This window comes from Hyaena hyaena, unplaced genomic scaffold (assembly GCF_003009895.1).
Source record: "Hyaena hyaena isolate Hyena2069 unplaced genomic scaffold, ASM300989v1 scaffold_467, whole genome shotgun sequence".
In the NCBI taxonomy this organism is placed as follows: domain Eukaryota; kingdom Metazoa; phylum Chordata; class Mammalia; order Carnivora; family Hyaenidae; genus Hyaena; species Hyaena hyaena.
This window is the reverse complement of record NW_024081100.1, coordinates 424190-443107: the sequence shown is the minus strand read 5'-3', so window position 1 is coordinate 443107 and position 18918 is coordinate 424190. Positions and strand designations below refer to the sequence as shown.

General features: G+C 46.5%; 1 protein-coding gene across 5 annotated transcripts in view; it reads right to left on the bottom strand.

Annotated features, from left to right (window-relative positions):
• ACSL1 (acyl-CoA synthetase long chain family member 1) overlaps window positions 1–18918 on the bottom strand; it is a 67605-nt gene that overhangs the window by 36980 nt on the left and 11707 nt on the right. For 4 of the 5 annotated variants that reach the window (XR_005532029.1, XM_039253845.1, XM_039253842.1 and 1 more), the window contains exon 2: window positions 8436–8662. Coding sequence is in view for 4 of the 5 variants with exons in the window: in XM_039253845.1 (XP_039109776.1) it covers window positions 8436–8630 (195 nt within the window). In the remaining variant the exon portion in view is untranslated. Of the gene's footprint in view, window positions 1–8435; window positions 8663–13085; window positions 13272–18918 lie in introns of those variants that run through there. The other variant, XM_039253844.1, reaches the window with a different exon arrangement.

Below are 18918 nucleotides of genomic sequence, written 5' to 3'. Positions count from 1 at the left end.
TTCAATTCTGTGCTGCCAAGCACATTACAGCTCATCACCAGGGAAAATGGCACCCTCCCACCTCCGTGAGAGGGAAGAAAGTCTGGAGTCACAAAATCCAAATCCCCACAAACACACATTGTTCCAGCAAAACAAAACTGCCCATAGCATCTCTACAGGCCTGCCATTCGGAAAATGCGAAACATTCAGCATCACTTTTAACTTCTTCTAAAGGGAACTAGTGTCCATTTCTCATCCACGCTGGGCCTGGTAAGACATCAACGCGAAGCAGGGGTTTTCGTCGGGAGGCTCGGAAGGGTCACATTTGTCATTTTTTATCTGACACTCGTTGACCCTGCTTGGGGGAGGCTATTTTTAAGCTTAAATAAAATTCCAGCACAGTCTTCTGTCATTTATGAATACACACGTCCCCTGCTTAATGAAGCTGTTTAGAGGCAGCAGCATTTGTACAAAATCAAATTGTGCTCTCAGATCTGCCTTCCCGTATTCCTGTCCAGTTAACTTAAGCTTTTACTGCCAGGTTTACATGGAATCCAGAAATAATTTTTCCCCCCTAAAACAATCACCTTTCTTTCTTTGAATTCCTAAAGGAAGCTACTTAATGCTTCTGTGGCCTGGTCTTGGCACAAAGATCAGAAACCTGCCTTCAGTTCTCTGTAATGCCTGCCTTTCAGTCTGCAGCCCACTCACCCACCCACCGCTGCCCCATGACCATGACCCACAGGGACACTTCCACCGCCTCGTTCAAATCACTGGTCACTTCCAATTAGCAGACGAGCCTCAAAGCACACAGAAACTCAGTTAAGTTTTCTACAATGTGAGCTAAGAAAAAGTAATCAACAAGGTTTTTTATACTTTGTTATTAAGAAGCCTGTTTCAGGGCACCTGGGTGGCTCGGTCAGTTGAGCGTCCGACTTCAGCTCAGGTCATGATCTCACGGTTCATGGGTTCAAGCCCTGAGTTGGGCTCTGTGCTGACAGCTCAGGGCCTGGAGCCTACTTTAGATTCTGTGTCTCCCTGTCTCTCTGACCCTCCCCTCCTCATGCTGTCTCTCTCTCAGAAATAAATAAAACATTAAAAAAAAAAAAAGAAGCCTGAAGCCTGTTTTGTTTTGGAAAAGGTGTTAAAGTTACCCAAAGGTATGAAAATGCTGATGTTCACACACTCCCAGAATATTAGGTCTAAACAAAAACGTCCCTCCTAATACATTCTCTGCATCCACCCCCACTGCCCCAACTGCTAGGGCCGCTGGCTGAAAATGCCCTTAGATGCCTAACACTTCCGAAAAATGTGTTTGGAAACTCTCTGAGCACCACGGCAGCCAAGCTGCTAGGGGTAAAATTAGAAAGACGGGGTGCCTGGGCGACTGACGAGGGCTCATGTCAGTTGGACAACCTACTTTGGCTCAGGTCATGATCTTGCAGTTCTTGAGTTCGAGCCCTGAGTTGGGCTCTGTGCTTGGAGCCTGGAGCCTTGGAGGCTTGGTGCCTGGAGCCTGGTTCAGATTCTGTGTCTCCTCTCTCTCTGCCCCTCTCCCGCTCATGCTCTGTCTGTCTGTTTCTCTCTCTCTCAAAAAGAAATTAAAAATTTTTTAAATTTAAAAAAGATTAGAAAGGCAAATCTTTGCAGACATCTTTGACCACATGCACAATTATTTTCCAATCAGACCAGGGAAGAACAGGTAGTGGGACTAAGGACTTGGAATCTGAAATTACAAATGGAAAGTAAATAAAGCTAATGCCTAAAAACAGGATTTGCACAAGTACTACTGACAGGTAGAAAGCCAGAGCATCAAACCAGTTATTTCTTCCAAAGTCCCGCATGTACTTCTGGCCGACCACTCCGAGACTTCCCAGAGATGAGAATTCTGTTTCTATTGATGTTTACATTTACAAGTGACTGCAGAAACAACTAGACTGCTCCTAATATGTCTCCCTTCTTCTTCATGATTACCCACTACCTCCTACTGGGTTCAAATTTGGGAGTCTAAAGCCCCCTCTTCCAGATGCTTTGCTACTTGTCCCACAGACCGTGGGGCTGGGATTAGCAGTCCCACCATCTGACTGCACGGGCCCTTCCTGGACAACTTCCCTTCCTGCTCTGCCCTAGTGGCTCCCACTCAGACTCTCCCTGCATCACTGCCTCACTGTTGGATCCTGCCCCACTGGACAACAGCACCCCTACTTGGAACCAGCCCTAGCTGATCAGGTCCAGGGTATCGCCATGCTTTGCCCCCTTTTTCCTCCAGCTTTACTGAGGTGTAATTGAAAAAGTATGAGATACCTAAAGTGAACAATGTGATTTGACGTACACATGCATTGTGAAAGATTCTCACCATCGAATAATTAACATACCATCACCTCACATACTTACGTCCTACTTTCTCAGCAAATTCCAACTATACAATGCAGTGTTACCAACTACTGTCGCCATGTCATACAAGGCACATCTGACAGCTGAAGGTTTGTGTCCTTTAGTCTCTCTTCTCCCACCTCTAGTCCCAAGCAACCACCATTCTACTCACTGCTTCTCTGAGTCAGCTTCTTTTTGGCATTGCCACTCTTTGCTTTGCCAATGTCATTAGCCCAGAGGTAGGCACTTTGTCTCTGCAAGTCCACTGTGAGTGTAATTACAAACACAAAATCATGACATTTATTGAGCAATGCTTCCACAGGCAAGATATGTTCCATTTAGTTTGTGTTTTCCAGGGTTCTAATTAGAGAACGAACCAGAGTTTTGGCTTTATGGCACGAGAAAAGTCATCCTGTTAGTTTAAGGATGACTCTCACCCTTTGCCAGGAACAGCGGAGTCCTCAACAGGACCGGCAGCCAGCCTGCAGTCCACACAAGGAGAGCAGCCTCTTCTTCCCAGGTACTGTGCATGTCAGATAATGACTCTGTGATTAAATATGTCAGATAATGATTCTGTGCACGGGAGATTAAATCCGAAGTGTCACTTCCTGCAGCACAGGATTAAAATGCTAAGGTGGGGCGCCTGGGTGGCTCAGTCGGTTGAGTGTCCGACTTCAGCTCAGGTCATGATCTCCCCGTTCGTGGGTTCAAGCCCCGCTTTGGGCTCTGTGCTGACAGCTCAGAGCCTGGAGCCTGCTTCTGATTCTGTGTCTCCCTCTCTCTGACCCTCCCCTGCTCACGCTGTCTGTCTCTCTCTCTCTCAAAAAATAAATAAATAAAACATTTTTTTAAAAATGCTAAGGCAAGGGGTGCCTGGGTGGTTCAGCTGGTTAAGTGTCCAACTCTTGATGTCAGTTCAAGTCATGATTTCTCGGTTGTCAGATGGAGCCCCACATTGGGCCACATTGGGCTCCACGCTCAGTATGGAGCCTGCTTGAAATTCTCTCTTTTCTTCTTTCTCTGCCTCTCCCTCATTCGTGTGCACACATGCGCTCTCTCACTCTTACTCTCAAAATAAACAAACAAACAAACAAAAGAATAAAATCCTACGGCAAGTTGCTAGCCATAAATATCCCAACAAGTGGATGTTTATGGCTCTCAAGTTTTTATGCCAAAAGGCCAGCCAGCCAGCATGTGCCTGAATGTCATGAGATCACTTGGTGTGGAAGTCATCCAACTTAGGAGACAAGATGAGTGATCCCCAAAGAGCCGATTCTGCATACTGAAAGATAAGAATCCACACTAGAACTGAGGTCCAGTAACCAACGAGTTTCAACAGTGAATCTGTTATGGATTAACTTGGTTAGTTACCCAAGGTAAGTCTTTTTTTTTTTTAATAGTTTATTGTCAAATTTGTTTCCACATAACACTCAGTGCTCATCCCCACAAGTGTCCTCCTCCATGCCCATCCCCCTCTCCCCCCACATCCATCAGTCCTCAGTTTGTTTGTCAGCATTCAAGAGTCTCTCATGGTTTGCCTCTCTCCCTTTCGCCCACCATTTCCGCCCTTCTTCTCCCCCTTGTTCCTCCGTCAAGTTCCTCCTAATCCTCCCATACGTGCAAACATATGATATTTGTCCTTCTCTGCCTGACTTACTTCGCTCAGCATAACACCCTCAAGGTCCATCCATGTTGCTACACATGGCCAGATTTCATTGTTTCTCATTGCCATGTAGTATTCCATGGTATAGATAAACCACATCTTCTTGATCCATTCATCTGTTGATGGACACTTAGGCTCTTTCCATGTTTTAGCTATTGTGGAGAGTGCTGCTATGAACATTGGGGTACATGTGCTCCTATGCCTCAGTATTTCTGTATCCCTTACCCAAGGTAAGTCTTAAACTAAGTTCTGATATTCTGAAAATGAAGTCTTAAGAAAGCAGTGGGCTTAGAGGTATAAAAAAGTTTTTTATATCCTAGTCTACTCCCTTCTCTAATATTAAAAAACAAGGCATATAGCTTGGGTTTTCATTTAAGTACATTATAATCCAGCGGTTGTCCAAAATCCTTGCGTCTTAGTTTGGTACATGAGCCGTTTCAGTGCCTCTATGACATCTCTTGTCAGATAGAGGAATTCCCATATTCTTTCTACTTCCTCCTTCAGCAATTACACTGATTCTCATTTACGCTTTGGAATGGTTTGTTGCCTCAATCCCTTAAATTCCAGTAGGTGGGCCTACAACCGACAGGCACCAAGTTTTGCTCTGACCCCATCTACGTCTGACCTGGTGCAGGGACAGAGGATGAGAGGAGGCAGAAGCTCACCAGAAACCTGGTTTTGCCACCGCCGCCCAGGCTGCGACAGCGCTATGCTTCCGGCCCCGGGCTTCACTCCCACACCACGCTACTTTCTGATCCCACACCCATCTTGTGTGCGGAACCTCGGACTCTGCTCTTACATCAGCAGCCACTTTTCTTCCTTCCATTCTGCGCTGCCTTCAAACTCTTTTGCCTCTAATACCCATTTTCAGTAGAGCCTACTCCTGGGTTCAAAGGTCTAACCAGTGACTCTTCAAATTAATCTAGACAGACCCAAACTTTCCTTATTATCCTCCCCAACCCACTGTAAAGCCCTATTATAATACGTGACTTTCAACCACTGTAATGAAGGCAGTATAACAAAGCTCTCGATAGTCCACTAACCATGAAATATAATTTCACCTCTTGGGGCTCACCTGTTTTCTTGTGTATAAAACTTGAGGGTTAAAAGAGGAGGCCTTCATAGAAGAAAACTAATATTTACTGATCACTTGGGCCAAGTGGACACTCTGCAAATCTCTATGCAGTCCTCTGAACAAGCCTGAGGGAGGGAAGGATCTGTTATTTCTGTTCTCCAGGCAATCAATGTGAAAGTGAGAAAAGTCAGGGGAACTTGTCCAAAGCTGTCTTCCTGGTCTAAGCAGAGAGGCCAGGTCCAGCCTCTGCCAAATCCTAAGCGTCTTTGGTCCCTTCTGGCCGCATCACGCTCTCCCATGTCCCTAAGCTGCAACCACCATGGTCTGGGCCCCTGACCAGCCCGAAGGCTTTCCAGTCACTGCGGTGAAGGTCATCTTTGCCAGGGGGTCATAGGGATCTCCGTCTTGGCCAAAAGAGACAAGCTGAAACGTGGAAACGTGTGCATCACTTGTGAAAGTGAGTAAAGACCACACGGACACAGAGCAACTCGCTTCCATCCACAGCTTGGGGCTACAGAGCAGAAGCAAAAGAATTCCCTGGAAGATGGAACTCCTCCCTGACACACAGGGAAAGGCAGCCTTTCGGGTCACAGTGATGCCACTCGGGTGTCAGCTGCCACCACAGACACATGGGCTCGGCCCTTGACTCACGGTCCTGGTCACACTACGCTTGAAATCCAAGAAGGCTGAGAAAGACTTGTTGGAGTTAGTTTCGGACTCCAGCTTCTGTCCTGTTCTGCAGGCCATGTCCTCACTGCCTTTTCTGCACGGGACACAGCATGGGTGCTAACGTCCTCTTTACCACCCTTTTCATTTATTCATTCATTTATTTGCTCGTTTATTTGCTTATTTATTTTAGTTCACCTACGTTTATTAACAGTAAGATAAATACTACCAAAGCAAAATATTTTTCTTCACAAAATAGCTTAGAGAACTATAAATGGGATGTTATTTTTATCTATCTATCCATCCATCCATCCATCTATCTTGCCAAATGGCTATTTTATTATTCCCACTCTTACACAGTTTTCCTAAGACACTAAGTGACTATTTTCCTTCACAGAGGAAACCCTCTGCAGGTCCACAAAATCTGAATCTATTTCTCCAGGATCACCCTGACTTCTAGAAGGGAATGCGCGAAGCTGTCGCTTCTCAAGAACCTCCAGGCCGCAGCTTTAAGAAGGTGTAGCTGGGGATCAGCCGGTGTGGGCAGTGACGGGATGCAGCAGACTCCTCTCATTTCAACACCCATGCGAGGTTTCCAGGAAGGGGGGGGGGTTGAAATCTGGAGGCGAGATAGGGGTGGGGGCAGGAGATCAGGGTGGGGACTGGCAAAAGGCACTTGTTTTCAAAGGAACAAAGGAACAAAACAACAATATTTTATTCTGACGATCAGTTCCTACAACGGTGCCAGATACACAGGCTCCTAATGAATCCTTAATGAAATGAATGAAGTGCTTCTTTCTGCCACAGAAATCCTGAGGGACCATGCTCGACAAAAAAGCACCTGTCGTTATACAGCATCAGAGCTCAAAGCTTGTGTTTATTTCCATACTTTAAGTTCTTTTTTTTTTTTTTTTTAGAAATGCAAAGCAAATTCTGTATCTATTCCCAAGACCAGCAGATTCTGAAAAATCAGAGCTGAATCCATTTTTGTACGTGAAGTGGGAAATCAGGGAGCCTCTCTGCCAGGTAGTGGAATTACAGATTTTAATTTTCTTTCTGCTTATCAGGAGTTTTCAACGGTTCTACAGAGGACATGAATGCTTATTTTAGTAAGTCTCAGAATGACTTTAGGCACTCTGGATCTTAAAAAGCACACTGTAAGTGCCTCCACAATTTCTCATACAATAAGAATTCGTCAATTACAGTTACTGCTAAATTATAAATACCTTAAATCGGCACTCGCCAAGTACTCTCTTCACAGTGATGGCGATGCTACCATGAAGCACTAGGTCCTCCACCAGAAGAAAAGGAATGTCACAAACCCCACACACATGTATTAGAAAAATTAAATTCTACTCCTTCTTGGCTTGTTATTAGCTGAAACAAAATATTAAGTCACATTTACCGTCTAAATAAGGTATAAAACCATCTTTTCTTGGCAATAATTCGGTCATTTTATCTTTACATTTTGGTATGAATTAGACTGACATACCTTCCACAGATTATAAAAGTTTCAAATTAGTGAATCCAAGAAATTGTCTAAAAGAACTGAAACCCTGTAAGTAATAAAATGGTCCTCATCAGGCCAAGGCCTCGTGGGGAAGTGCACCCTCTCCTCCTCGTGGCCATCAGCCTGGGACCAGGGCAGGAAGGGGAAGAAGAGACGTTCTTTATATATGTTCAAAGTTACGAATACTGAAAATTGATTCTGACTTAGGAAGGGGAAAGCACCAGCGAGAACATGGCTGCTTCATCTTCAACCCCTCATGTTTTATATGAAAGAGATTCAAAAGGGAGGAAAGCAAAGCAGAAACATCAAGAAAGAATCTTTCTGGGGCGTCCAGGTGGCTCAGTCAGTTAAGCGTCCAACTCTTGGTTTCGGCTCAGATTGTGATCTCAGTTTGTGTGTTCAAGCCTAGCGTCGGGCTCTGTGCTGACAGTGCGGAGTCTGCTTGGGATTCTTTCTCTCTTTCTCTCCCCCCTCTCTCTCTGCCCCTCCTCTGCTCATGCACACACTCTCTCTCTCAAATAAATACACATTTAAAAAAATTTTTAAAAAGAAAGAAAAAACTCTTTCTGGAAGTCTCCTTAGCTTTCTCTGTGCCGTCCCACCCATTATGCCCTAATCAGGGAACACACACTCTGCTTTCATCCTCATGAGGACGAGAGCATAGCCTGTAGTTTGGCCAAGTTACATACAACCATGGTCCTCAGCAACTCCACCCTGCATCCCTCCTGAATGCCCTTGCTTCTTCAGGTCCGACCTGAGATTCTGTGGCCATGTTATTCGGGCAAGTTCCTAGCCTTGCCTTATCCTAGGTGAAACCTCAGAGTCCCTTTTCAAACGCCACGGTCTGTGTGCTAAGTATCGGGTATACCACAGATGAAATTCTTCTTTCTGGAACATTTGTTTGCCATCTCTCTTCTCTGCTGGAACATCAGCCCTGCGAGAGCAGGGACTCCGTGCCTGTCTGTCCTTTCCCCGTCACAGAATCCTCCAGACTCCCACTCTCCATTTATTACCATAGACAAACATTGGGCTGTTGAGCACAGTTTAGCTTACAGAGTGGCCTTGCATATATCCTATGGTGACTGATCGTGATCAATATTGCATCCAACAGGGAGTCTGAGACATGCAGAGAAAACCCACAGGGCAGGCCGGCGGGTCCCTCCACTTACCGCCACCTCCACAGACTGCATGGACAGGTCGCATGGTGGCTTCAGGGCTTTGGGTCTCGTCGCGTACCAGAAGGTGGTGAGGGCTGCAAACGCCCCAAAACCCATGAGTGTGTTGGTCGGAAGGGTGCGAACGTACTGTCGTAAGTCAACCAGCTCTGGCATTCGAAAGTACCGGAACAATTCGTGGGCTTGCATCGTCCTGTGTCGCTGGCTCCCTCAGCTGATTTCTGCCAGGAAAGAAAAGGTGTCATGTTCACTCCAGGAAGGCAGGCCTTGTCTCCAGAATTCTCAAAGGCCAACCATCCAACTTGATGCCTGGCTGGCCATTCAAGGCATGAAACCCACAGGCCTAATGGTCCAGCTCTCTTCCTGGCTGTCAAATTTCACGTTTCTAAAAACACTTTAGAAATCCATTTGACTTCTATCATTTTGGGCAAAGTGTCCATTTCCCACATTGAAAAGATTTTACTTGCAAAGAATTCTTGCCATAACATGCTCAAGTGCCATAAGTTACCAGTTTCTTCCCTGACATTGTGTCTCTGTTCTCTTCCACCTAATCAAACACGCTCCAGTCTCTTTATTAGGGCTAATGAGGAGAAAAGGGGAAGAGGTACAAATAAGCCCAAACCACCTAGTGGCCATCTGCTCCCACTTCTTCCAAAAGTTCTTAGAATAGTTCCGGATTCATAAAACAGACCAACCTAAATGTCCATGCGTCTCACCTTCCCCATGCTCTCTGTACCATAAAAGTAGCAATACAAATGCAGAGGAAACTATAGTTCTCTATTCTGATGAAATAATTTCTTTTATATTCCTCAAAATATTTAACCAAAATATAATAATAATAATGATAATAATAAAAGGGTGTACATAAATTTTAAACCATCCACCACATATCTAGAGAGAGACTGCAGCATAGTATTTGAGACAAAGTATAGAATAATATTTAAGAGCCCATATCGTAGAGCCAAATTCTGTGTTCCCAGCTTATTAGTTGTATGATTTGGAATTACTTCACTTCTCTGTGCCTCAGTTTCTCTAACCAAAAATGGAGACTGAAAACAGACCTATCTCATGGGGATTTTATAATGATTAAATCATTTACAGAGAGCTTAGAATGGCATGGGGCCCCAGAAGCTATTCAATAAATGCTAAGCACTATTCTTTCGTCTACCCTGATTCTGTGATTAGTCCTTTATAGAGAACCGTAAAGTACAGAGTTAATAAAAAACAACAACAATAACAACAATGCCTGACTACAAGGAGTTTACAAACAAAATTAAGCAGCCAAAACATAGTGGTACCCGGGTGGCTCACTCTCTCTCTTAAAATAAATAACTAAACCTTAAAAAAAAAAAAAAGCCAAAACACAAAGAAAATTGGATGAACCACCAAATGTAGATAAAAGTCTCAAACTGGGCAGTAAAGACAATCTGTATAGAAATCAGTATAAAAAGTGTGCAGAACAGATAATAAGTAAGAATAATTCTAACTAGAAAATAATTGATGAATAACTAAAGTATGTTCGGGAGTAAAGGGAAGGAAATCATAGTGAATGCTTTGAAAGGCCTTTCTCAAAAACTGCCTGCCAAGTGTTAATGTTTTAGCTGTACTTCAAATGGCATTTGTGAGTTCTCTATTATATGTTCTTCTAAATACCTAGGTCACAAAACTGAACATAATTTTCTTTTTTCAGATACAGAAATCTTTAAACCTCGCTCTCTCACACTGTAAATTTTGTTTACAGAAGAGCAGAGTATCGAGTGTTTTTATTGGCCATCAGCTCATGCAATCTTGTGCCACAACTCTGTGTAGGTGTGTACACACACACACACACACACACACACACACAGGAAATTTTCAGGTTTGACATGACAACCGAGAAAGAACCAATACGTGAAATGTCTTCAGGTCATAATTCTGAAGGAGGAGCTCCACTTCTTACAAAACCATTCACCATGGGTGCCACCAACAGCTGACGGCTAGGTGACACACCACTGTGGAGCAGAAGAGGTGGGGGGGGGGCGCTCAGCTGGCATTTACCTGACCTGCCAAGGTCTCTCAGGGCATTCGTCACATGCCAACTCCCATCCTGCTGCCCACCGGGCTAAAGGTAACTATGAGACAAAATTCATACTTGATGTCCCAGGAGAAGAGGGTGGAGGATGGGCCAATGAGCAGCTGGGAGCACAGTCACCCCACCGCTCCACCCATGGGCAGGGACAGGCATCAGCCAGTGTCACTGCCAGGGCCAGATCTGAAAACAGACACTGTTTTCTTTCCGCCTGGCTTCCCAATGGGGAGAGACAACGCGTATTTTTTTGAAAACCAGTGAAATAAATGATCAGATGTTGGGTGGCCTGTCGAACCAACATGTGACCGGCCACGAAAGAAACGGATTGCCCGGGGTACGGCCACGGCAGATCTATTCTAGAGGAAAGCACAGGGGCGGGGCTGCTCCGGGCGGGGGCACAGTGAACTGATGAGGGCAGCCGGGAGGACGCTGCCGACGACCTGGGCCAGGTTCTCGGCGGCCCGCGAGACCCGGGGCTGACGCCTGGGCTCCCTGGGGAAGGCCCGCACCCACGCAGGCGAAGGCGCGGGGAAGCAGGCAGATGGAGTCGGGCCGCTGGCGGGCGGCGGGTGGCCGGCGGCCAGATTTCGTCCTCGGCACAGCCCGCCCCGCCGACCTAAGCAACCTGACTGAACCGCGTGCGGCCCGCCTTCCCCTCGGGCACTCCCCCTTCTCCCCCTTCCAGCCCTCCTCCCGCGCACCGCGGCCCTGCTCGGGAAAGGAGTCTCCCACCCCTCCAGACACACCCCTGCCCTTGGCTCTTCTCGCCCCAGGGTGCCTGAAGTAATTTCCATACGACCCAGATCGTGTGAATCTGCAGGGCTGTTCAACAGAATCCCGGCCCTGGGTGAGAACGTTAAATAACTCCACCACAAACAAATGCAGTCATAAGCTGGTGATTTTTTTTCTATTTTAAGCATCAGCAGTAGCCAAGCCGTAGACAGCATTAGAGGAAGAAAGAAAAATGTCTATTTCTAGAGATAAGTCTAGGAAGGAAAACTTGAAAAAAAACACTTCAGGAAATTACTGATTTGGTAGCACTGCTGCAAGAATATTTTATTAGATGCTGATCTGTAATGCAAAGGGTTGAAACCCAGCTAAATTCTTTAGTGGGTGATAATGATAAGATAGGGCAGTTTAATCCACGCCTGTCAGCTCCCAGCCGGTAGAGGCTGAAAACCAGCTTCACTTAATCAACTGGTCAATGCCGCCCGTAGGAAAACCACAGCCCATCCACCTCAGAGCTAAGACAGTCCTTCTTTTAGATCCACGTGAAGAACGACTCTTAAACATGAAAAGAAAGCATTCTAAATCTTCTCCCTTCCACGCAACTGTTATTAAGGAAAGGCTCTTGGCGTATTTAGAAATGGAGGCAGACCTGCATTCAAAGAAAATGAGCCACAATAAACAGCCTTTCGATGCTGCAGGTGAACACGAACCCCAGGCTGTAAGACAGCAAGACTCACTTGCCAACAGGTGATTAAAACGCAGACCGATTTTATTTCTTATTCCAGTGGTGTTCTAGTTGGAATATTTTTTTATTAAATTCTTTCAACAGCAAATGTCCACATCATCCTCTCAGGAAGTTTACAGCCCAGCCAAATAATAATGCTGCTATTTGCTAAGAATATGATTCAATCGGCTTAAAGGCTTAAGTAGCCAGTATTTCCCAGTTGAGAACACACAAGACTATTGGCAGCTAGCTTCTCCCTTCCCCAACAGCTACGCCTGCATACCCTTCCTCCCGGCACTTACAAAAAGTGGGTTTGCTCAGTTGGGTCTTTTGAATTTCCTAAAAAGCTAGAGTCTAAAACCACGGAACTACAGAGAACACAGCAATGGTCAGGGGAACGTGGCTCACATCCAGTTCAAAGAACCAGAGTGAAGGATGCCTTTAAGTAGACCTGCGCAGAAACAGATACACAGGACAGAGTGATAGAAACTGGACTGTCAGGAAACAGAAATCCTGGCACTTATCCACCCAAACTTTGGGAAGAAGAGCGAGCAACACGGTTAGCACTGATTTAGTGTTTCGGAAAGGCGTTCACATTCTCTCACTGGAACATCGCCGTACAAAACCACCATGAGGAAACTGAGGCTGGAGACAAGAGGCTTCCCCAAGGTGTATCCCAAGACGGGGACACCAACTCGACTCTCAAGTCATGCTTTTTCCTCTACACGAACAATTCCTAACCTCTGCTGGGCCGCTGATCCTCTCCACTGGGAACATGCGTATCCCTCTCTGCACGTGGGACTCACAAGTCCCCTGCAGCCCCCTCCGGCTTGGAAACTGTGAGAGCAGGTGGTTTCTAAAGGTCCTCTAGCACTGCCATTGCACGGCACGATGACAGCCGGGCATCTGACCTCCATGTCTTACATAACCGCTAGCGTTTGCCCCATCATCCTGGACTCTAAGGCCACCTGGACACAAGGTTCACCTCCGACCGTTTTGTTTACACCACAGAAAAAGTGGTTTGGGGCCAGAGGTGACTTGCAAGGACATCGTTCTCTAAGGGCACAGGGACACACACACACACACACACACAGCTCCTGTGATTTTGCAGATTGATACTTACATCGGCATTTTATTTTCTTCATACCGTTTACCAACCCAAAAAATGGGTGATCGGGACGTTTCTCCCCTTCTAAAGTTCCTCAAGCTTTCATTTGGTTGAATAATAGCGGTTTGACAGAACACTCCTCTAGGAATGCAGCCTTGAAGCAAACCCACATAAATAGCAACCTTGCCCCGGCAGCAGCAAATGCAGAAACCCTGACATCTTTCCTTAAAAGCAGCAAGCCAAGCTGGCAGGGTGCTGCCATTCCTTGCTCCACCTCCGCCCCCTTGTACAACAGGCTATTGACAGAAGCCTGAAACTCCCTCTTTGTCCTCAGCTGGCCGGGCAGAGCTCAGCCTCGGGGAGGAACAAGAGAGCGGCAGCCAGACCGTGTGCTGTTCTTTCAGTGCGCCGCTCCAAACCCCTTGGATTCGTGCTCCTTAGCCCGGGCTGGCACCGTACCGAAAGCTAGATTTGCTTAAGCCGTCCCCTCTGGAACCAAAAGAGCAGTCGGGCTGTCCCTCAACAGGGATGCCAGAGTGCATCAGTTAGAAAGGAGGACAGAGGTCTCTGTCCAAAGCCCGTTCTGTACAGGGATTCCTGACCATGGTCACCATCCCTGGATCATCTTCTCATCCTGAGCATGAGAAGAAGGACCATCCGGGTAACTTCAGGATCCCATGCCCTGTGGGCAAGTAGTTCCGCAGGGAATTAATTACTCCCGTCTACTGCCTTGGGGTGTTTCTTCCCCAGTAAGTACAGTAAACCTTAAACCCGCATAATGTTCATTAAAGTCACACTCTGGGATCACTAAGTCCATTTCCAAGGTGATTTTAAAAGGAGAAATGAAGGAGAGGTGCTCTGCTTTTAGAAATCTGATTTCCTGAAATATTCAAGTCAACTGGAAATTCTTTACTACACCATTCTCTCTTCATCCCACCACAGTTAGAAAGAGCAGGACACAAAGCTTTTAAAGGTAGGGAGGGGGATGCTTGGTTGGCTCAATCGGTTAAGCATCCGACTCTTGATTTCGGCTCAGATCATGATCTCATGGTTTGTGGGTTTGAGCCCCGTGTTGGGCTCTATGCTGACAGCACAGAGACTGCTTGGGATTCTGTCTCTCTCTCTCTCTCTCTCTGCCTCTCCCCCACTTTCTCTCTCTCTCTCAAAATAAATAAATAAACTTAATTTTTTAAAAAAAGTAAAGGTAAGCAGAAAGCTAGACTAATTTTCTAATCAGTAAGATTAGGTCCATACCTCACCTGTTCATACTGGCCACCAAGCCATGACTACCATATATGCCCCCAAGTAATGAGATTCCAAATACAATGTGACCAACTTGAATGGATAAACTTGCAGGGATGATTTGCAATGGTCAAAGTCCACTTATAACAGTTTCTGTATTTACTAAGGTACCTAGCTATTGAAGTCACATGACAAAATAAATGACGTTAGAAGTGTGTGCTTTTCCTTACTTACATTTCCCTGCTATTTTATTAAAATTCCTTGAACACACTTCTTCAAACAGGGTCCTAGGCATCTCTAGAGCCACTTTTGGAGGATAAGCACTTTTCTGTGGCATAAATCCCCATTTTCCTCCTCCATTTAAGTGTTCCACTCAAAGCATTTTTTGAGGCCACATACATGGCTACCACTGAACAACTTCTCCCAAGTCACAGGAACGCATTTGTATGATGTTATTTAGGGCTGTTTCAAAAATCTGTCTGATGGGTCCATATTCATATGACTAAATGTCATGCTTTACTGCTTTTTAAACTGACTTCTAAGAGCTTTTTTTCCCCCCCAATACTATCCAAGATTTGCCTTCGCAAGGTCAAGCCTCCAGAAATAGCAACCCAGGTGGTATTAAATTCCTTTGCTCAGGAAAAGTTGAATTCAGTTAGTTGGCCTTTCTGAGGACGAGGCGGTTTCAGGAAAGGTGCCTTCTCTACCTGATGGTGCTCAAACGGAAGTGACCAAGAGGACACCCCCACAAAATGAAAGCCTCGGTGACACATGACGACTGCAAGAGGGTTGTCGGAAAACCCTCACCTTCTCTTGGGTGCATGTACATTATTTAATAGTCAAATGTGGGTACAAACTGTGAAAAACTCACAGACCTCATTTGTGAGGCTTGGCAATCAAACTAACACAAACATATACACAAAATAGTGAAAAACAAGGCGGCAGTAAGAGCGAAAGAAATTCTAAGAGAGGTCACACGCTCTCCAGGATGGCTGCGTGCAGAGAGCCAAAGTGAGCTTCTGCTCACAGGCTGCGTGAGGTCCAAGAACAAGAGCTCCACGTCAGGCTGGGGACAGAAAGGTACGACAGGAAGCAACCTCCCACTGCAGCTCTAGGATTTTCGGCCGCTTAATCTGGAACAAGCGACAAGACTGCATTGGGTAGGAGAAGGCAAGGCAGGCATTCGGGAAATTCAGCTTGAAACTGCGATTTCTTTAAGAGCCACCGTGCTAAGCACTTGCTGTGTATCAGGCACTGTGCCAGGTACTTAGAAACACGACGAAATGTCATCCTCCTAACGGTCCTTACTGTATGGAGGATACGTGAAGTTAGCTTCCACCCAACGACAGGAGACTGTGCCTAGGAAAAGTTCAGTGCCCTGTCCCAGCCCCACACGAGGACAGGACTAGAAGCCGGGACTGAAGGCAAAGCCTACGGACCGTAAGAGGCAGGCCTGTCACCGAGGCACCCAGTGGTTCAGATCGAGACAAAGGTGTAAGGCGACACAGAGGATGACGAGAAGCTGGGATGCACAGAACTTTAAAAAGCCAGGACCTGAATCCCAATGTCTACCGAGTGATGGAGGGCCACACGAAATGCGGTGTATGCAGACAATGGAACATTCCTCCTCCTTAAAAAAGAAAAAAAAGGAATTTTTTTAAAGTTTTCTTTATTTCTGAGAGATAGAGTGACAGCGTGAGCAGGGGAGGGTCGGAGAGAGAGGGAGACACAGAATCTGAAATCGGCTCCAGGCTCTGAGCTGGCTGTCAGCACAGAGCCGGACGCGGGGCTCGAACCCATAAACCGTGAGATCATGACCTGAGCCAGAGTCGGACGCTAAACTGACTGAGCCACCCAGGCGCCCCAAGAAGGAAATTCTGATACACACTGTAAGCTGGATGAGCCTACAAAATGTTACACGTGTTCTAGGGACTGTGATGAGGCAAATTCATAGAGACAGAAATGGAGGCCACAGGAGTGGAGGGCGAGAGGGGAATGGGGAGTTATTGCTTCACAGGTACAGAGTTTGTGTTTGGGATGATGAAAATTCTGGAACTCGATAATGGTGACAGTTACACAATACTGAGAATGTAATTAATACCAATGAGTTGTATGCTTAAAACCGGTTAAGGTGGTAAATTTTGTTATGCCTGTTTTACAATAAGACATTTATCACTTTTAAAAAACCAGGATTTAGTAACTCAGTGGATACAAATGGAAAAAAAGGAGTAGCAGTCGGAGGGCTGGGAGACTACCGGTGGAACAGTGAAGAGAAATGGCGCTGGAGAGGCTGCAAGGTGGTTTGTAGGCTCCCAGCCAGCTTCCCGGGGTCCTGAAAGCCTCCTTGTGTGAGCGGACCGGCCCACCCTCTCCCCAAGCGTCCTGGGGGAGCTGTCCTCCCGGCTCCCTGCCTCAACAGGGCTGGGAGGGCAGGTACCCCAGGGCGGAGCTCCTGTCCTTCCCAAGAATCTACCAGAAAGTCTTCCCTTCCCTATGCCTTCCATGCCAGCCCTGCATTCTCCAAACTTGTGGTATCCTTCACCTACAGCCTCGTCGCTGGCCCTGTCCTAAGTTGCCCAAACCTACCCACGTAGGTCACTCTCTCTAATAAATCCTTACATGACCTCCTCAGTCAGAAGCAGCCCTGAACTCCAGGAATATGTTTACTTGTAGCACTTGTGCGACCCTTAGCACCTCCGGCTTTATACTTATGGTGGGTGTCTGCTTCTCTTACACAGATGCTTCCCTCTCCCGGGGCCAGGGCCCCTCCCACGCGTCTTCACAGGCCCTTGATGCTTGACATACTGCCTCGCCCAGAACAGGTGCTTTGTGAACAGTCACTGAGTTAGGAATGACCCTCTGTGATTCTGCCCAATTCTCTGCTACAGGCCCCAGGAGGGTGTATTTATAGAACAGTGATTCTCCAAAGAGTAAGGAGGTATTCAAAGCATTTCTAAACTTTAGCATTCTCCCTGTACACCCCACACTGCTGCTGCTGGGAGCCAGCGTGCTGGAAGGGAGTAAGAAGCACCTCCTGGGTGATGTGGAGGGGAAGAGGAAAAGCTTGCAAGCCACTGATTTAAAGGCTACATAAAAATACACTCTTGCACCTTGTTGTGATGAGCACTGGGTGTTATATGTAAGTGATGAATCACTAAATTCTACTCCTGAAACCAATAATAATAATAATAATAATAATAATAATTCTCTTGTCGATTTTCCCCTGATGTTTTTCATTTCTCAAACTGTTGCACTTATATGTAATGTCACCTCAAGGTCATCTAAGGGCAAGGATCCTCCTTCTCCTTAGCAGACGTTCAGACAAATATTCAGATGGGAGACTATGGATTACTTTTTGAAAGATCAAGGTTGCCCACAAGAAAGAGACAAGAGTAAACAAATACCTTTCTTGAATAGAAGTGCAAACGCCAGAAGAAGGGCTGGAGTCCAGAGCCTGACACCAGGCTGGCCACCAATGTCTAGAAGTGAGTTCTCCATCACAGAAAAGAGAATCCTCTGAGATTTATCCCAGAGAAACGTCCCAGGAGCCAGAGAGCAATTGTGGGACCACAGTGAGAAGAGCCCTCGGAAACGCTCCGAGCTCCGGGTGGGTGGCCATCTGAGACATAAGGGACGTAAGGGACGCTGCATGCAGGACCCGACCAATGTTCCCTGGAGAGCGGGACACAAGCCATTTGGTTCTCCTCCCTTCTCTCTTCAGCACAGACACGAAGACCTGCCATGTGCAGCCACTTGGGAAAGTGATAACTCTGGTCTGGACATGCCCAATGAAGACACCCAGGTTATGTGAGTGCCATGGATTCAAGAGGAAAAGTTTCTATTGAAAAAAAAAATCCCTAAGAGAAGCAAGATTTTTCCCTTGGCCTTCAAACATTGATTTAATACTGTAGAGTGAGTTCTCAGAAGTCACTTAGACGAGGCAGGGACGTTTCTTGGTAAGGGTCAGAGAAGGGGCAGGCTTGGGCACAACAGGTGACCTCAGCCAGTCAGCCTCACTGCAGCTAATGGAGACTAGCCCAGTTGGCTAGGTTGACCCAACTGTTCCGAAGAGGCTTCTCTGGGGCTCAGCTCGTCAAGTGAAACCAACAAAGCGTGTTATCTCAGTTGACACCTGGCGCAGGAAGGGCCCTAATTATATGTGTAGGGCTGCATGTTAAAGAACACACACCATAGTCTGGCGGGCAGAGCAACAGAAGTACAGCCGATTATGACCAAAGCTAAAGAAGGAGCCTGAAATAATCCACAACAGACTCTCCACCTTCCGGGCCTCTGGGGAACCGCAAAGCCAAGCCTGAAGCAGGAGGCTCCACCCCTTGAGGTGGGGGAGAGCTTAATAGTTAAGAGAACAAATGTCCTTTTACAAAACCAGAGCCAGAACCTGTGATGCAGGAATTCCTGTCCGCTCAGGGCCCCGGAAACGGGGAGTAAGATCCCTTTGTGGGAAACCGCACTCAGAGAGGGTACCTAAGTTCCGGGGTCCCTCCAGATGTTTTGTCCAAAACTAGTCACTTTGAGGACTGACTATGGAAGGAGACAAAACAGACACAAAGAGGAGGAGGGAGGCTCAGCTGTAACAATCTGGCCG